The sequence below is a fragment of the Trichechus manatus genome, unplaced genomic scaffold, assembly GCF_000243295.1.
Source record: "Trichechus manatus latirostris isolate Lorelei unplaced genomic scaffold, TriManLat1.0 scaffold00040, whole genome shotgun sequence".
In the NCBI taxonomy this organism is placed as follows: Eukaryota; Metazoa; Chordata; class Mammalia; order Sirenia; family Trichechidae; genus Trichechus; species Trichechus manatus.
In genome coordinates, this window is record NW_004443976.1 from 16,354,702 (window position 1) to 16,357,514 (window position 2,813).

The 2,813-nt window shown below is 39.7% G+C and overlaps 1 protein-coding gene across 1 annotated transcript; it reads left to right on the forward strand.

The window, feature by feature from the left end:
- The first annotated feature begins 396 nt into the window (after positions 1-396).
- LOC101345282 (olfactory receptor-like protein DTMT) lies at positions 397-1,359 on the forward strand. Its single transcript, XM_004376250.1, has one exon. The coding sequence runs from the start codon at positions 397-399 to the stop codon at positions 1,357-1,359; it is 963 nt and encodes a 320-aa protein (XP_004376307.1).
- The last annotated feature ends 1,454 nt before the right edge of the window (positions 1,360-2,813 follow it).

Consider the following 2,813-nt stretch of genomic DNA (forward strand, 5'->3'; position numbering starts at 1 on the left):
TGGGGCAGTTCTACTCTGTCCTATAGGGTCACTATGAGTCGGAATTGACTCAACGGCGATGGGTATGGGACAGAGGAGAAGCCAATTACAGTCACTGAGAATGAATGAATGGCCAGGCAAGTAGCAGGAAAACCAGACCGTTGTGTATCTTAGAAGCGAAGAGTTGTAAGTGTTTTGGAAAGAGGGAATAGTATTATATGTTAAAGAAAAGTGAAAAAATGTAATTTTTTTATTATTGAGATTCTGATTATAGGAATTGTCACTGTTGTGATGAGGGAAAAATCAAGTATTATTACAGAGCATCTACCAAAAGTGTATCACAGAAATATGTTTATTTCTCTAGTCAGGTTTTTAATGAACACTATTATTTTTTCCTAAAAATATTAGTGACAGAGCATGTCAGGAAAGAATCAAACCATCATCTCTGAGTTCATCCTCCTGGGCCTGCCCATTGATCCAGAGCAGCAAAACCTGTTCTATGCTCTGTTCCTGGCCATGTATGTTCCTACCATCCTGGGCAACCTTGTCATCATCGTCCTCATTCGACTGGACTCCCACCTGCACACACCCATGTATTTGTTTCTCAGCAACTTGTCCTTCTCTGACCTCTGCTTCTCCTCTGTCACAATGCCCAAATTGCTGCAGAACATGCAGAGGCAAGTCCCATCCATCCCCTGCGCAGGCTGCCTGGCCCAGATGTACTTCTTCCTGTTTTTTGCAGACCTGGAGAACTTCCTCCTTGTGGGCATGGCCTATGACCGCTATGTGGCTATCTGTTTCCCCTTGCACTACACCGCTATCATGAACCCCCAGCTCTGTCTCTCCCTGGTGGCACTGTCCTGGGTGATGACCACGTTCCATGCCATGCTGCACACCCTGCTCATATCCAGGTTGTGTTTTTGTGCAAACAAAGTGATCCCCCACTTTTTTTGTGATATGTCTGCTCTGCTGAAGCTGGCCTGCTCTGACACTCGAGTTAATGAGTTGGTGATATTTATCGAGGGAGGACTCGTTGTCATCATCTCATTCTTGTTCATCATCATGTCCTATGTACGAATCGTCTCCTCCATCCTCAAGGTCCCTTCTGCCAGGGGCATCCACAAGGCTTTCTCCACCTGTGGCTCCCACCTCTCCGTTGTGTCTCTTTTCTATGGGACAATTATTGGCCTCTGCTTATGCCCGTCTGCTAATAATTCTACTACTAAGGAGACTGTCATGGCTATGATGTACACTGTGGTGACCCCCATGCTGAACCCTTTCATCTACAGCCTGAGGAACAGAGACATGAAGGGAGCTCTGGGAAGAGTCTTTTGTAAAAAAAAATTCTCTCCTTTCTATGATTTTGGATTTTTACACTGATTTTTTTACTAGATATATTTATATTAAATTAGGGTACTATTCCAGACTTCTTTTTTCCCCACCATGGAAATGTCTGTTGTAATCAAATAGTACATAATTCTTTGCTATGTAAAAGAGACGAAGTAGAGCTGTGTAGTTGAAGTAGGGAAGGGTTGGAGGTCTCGGTGACCTGCTGGCTACACTTCTTCTTTGTGTTCCCACTGGAAAAGTATAAATTAAGAACTACTGTTTTACATGATCTTCATGCCTTCTGTTGTTGTACCACCAATGTATCACAGGAGTCAATTTTTTAAAACCAAAGTCTGCTTTGATTGTGGTATCATTTTAAATAGTGCTCTTAGGTCAGTACCGAGTAAAATCCAAACATCTCAACTTCTGTCTGCTAGACCAGACTCTTTATTGTTGAATAAAAATGTCTTCTACTTATGTACTCCTGCTCAATTTTTCACATCATTTTATCTCAACCATTTTTTCTCAATTTATTTTTAGCATTTATTTTCATCATTGTCTTTTCTGACCTAGCCTGAACCTAAAGGGATTTATCTATCCCCCTGCACAGTTTTTTTTTTTTTTTTTTTTAACTATAGTAGTGTGTGTTTTATTTATGTGAGAATTAGTAAAATTCTCAGGGGTCTTAAAAATTATTCCCTTCCCCGCCCCCCCAGAATTGAGAAGGACACTAGAAGCTGGTAAACAATGTTAGTTCTTAAGGATATCTCTCTTCTGTTTTGTAATCTGGACATCAGAAATTTTTTTTTTTTTACATCTGTGCCCTTATTATCCCCTCATGAAAATTACAAGGAATGAGAGACAATATTATCACTACTTTACGGACAAATATAGAGTCTGATAACTTACCAAGTCCCAGAGTGAGTCAACTGCTGAGCTAAGATTCCATACTTTCTGAATCTGTGCTTCCTTCTCATTTTCCCCCACCTCAGAAAGAAGGGGGAAGCCATTATTTTTTAAACTCTTACCTTCTCCTACGACATGAACTAGGTTTCCAATCTGGGTCCATTTTGTTTCCTTACTGTCCCTTTAAGTGATGGCATCCAAACTCATTTTAATTTTCTCACATATTCTGCCGACCTCTGTGTCTCTGTCTTCAGCCTAGATCTTTATCCATAGCTCCCAATTATTCTCATTAACCCATTGGTCATCTCCATTTAATGCTCAATGAGCACTTCATTTTCAGCATGCACAAAATTGAACTCCTTACATTCACCCTAGTTCTGCTCTTTATCCTATACACCGTGTCTTGATTTATGGTATTACCTTCTGTTTAGTTACCTAAGAAACTGCTTCTGTGTAAGCACATATATTTTTAAAAGTAGATTATAGTTCATATAATTTTTGATTATGTTTTTCATTTAATATTGTATTTCCAGACATATTTTAATATTCTGCATGTAGTAGTCAAGGTAATACTAGCTATTATAATGGATAAGACCTGA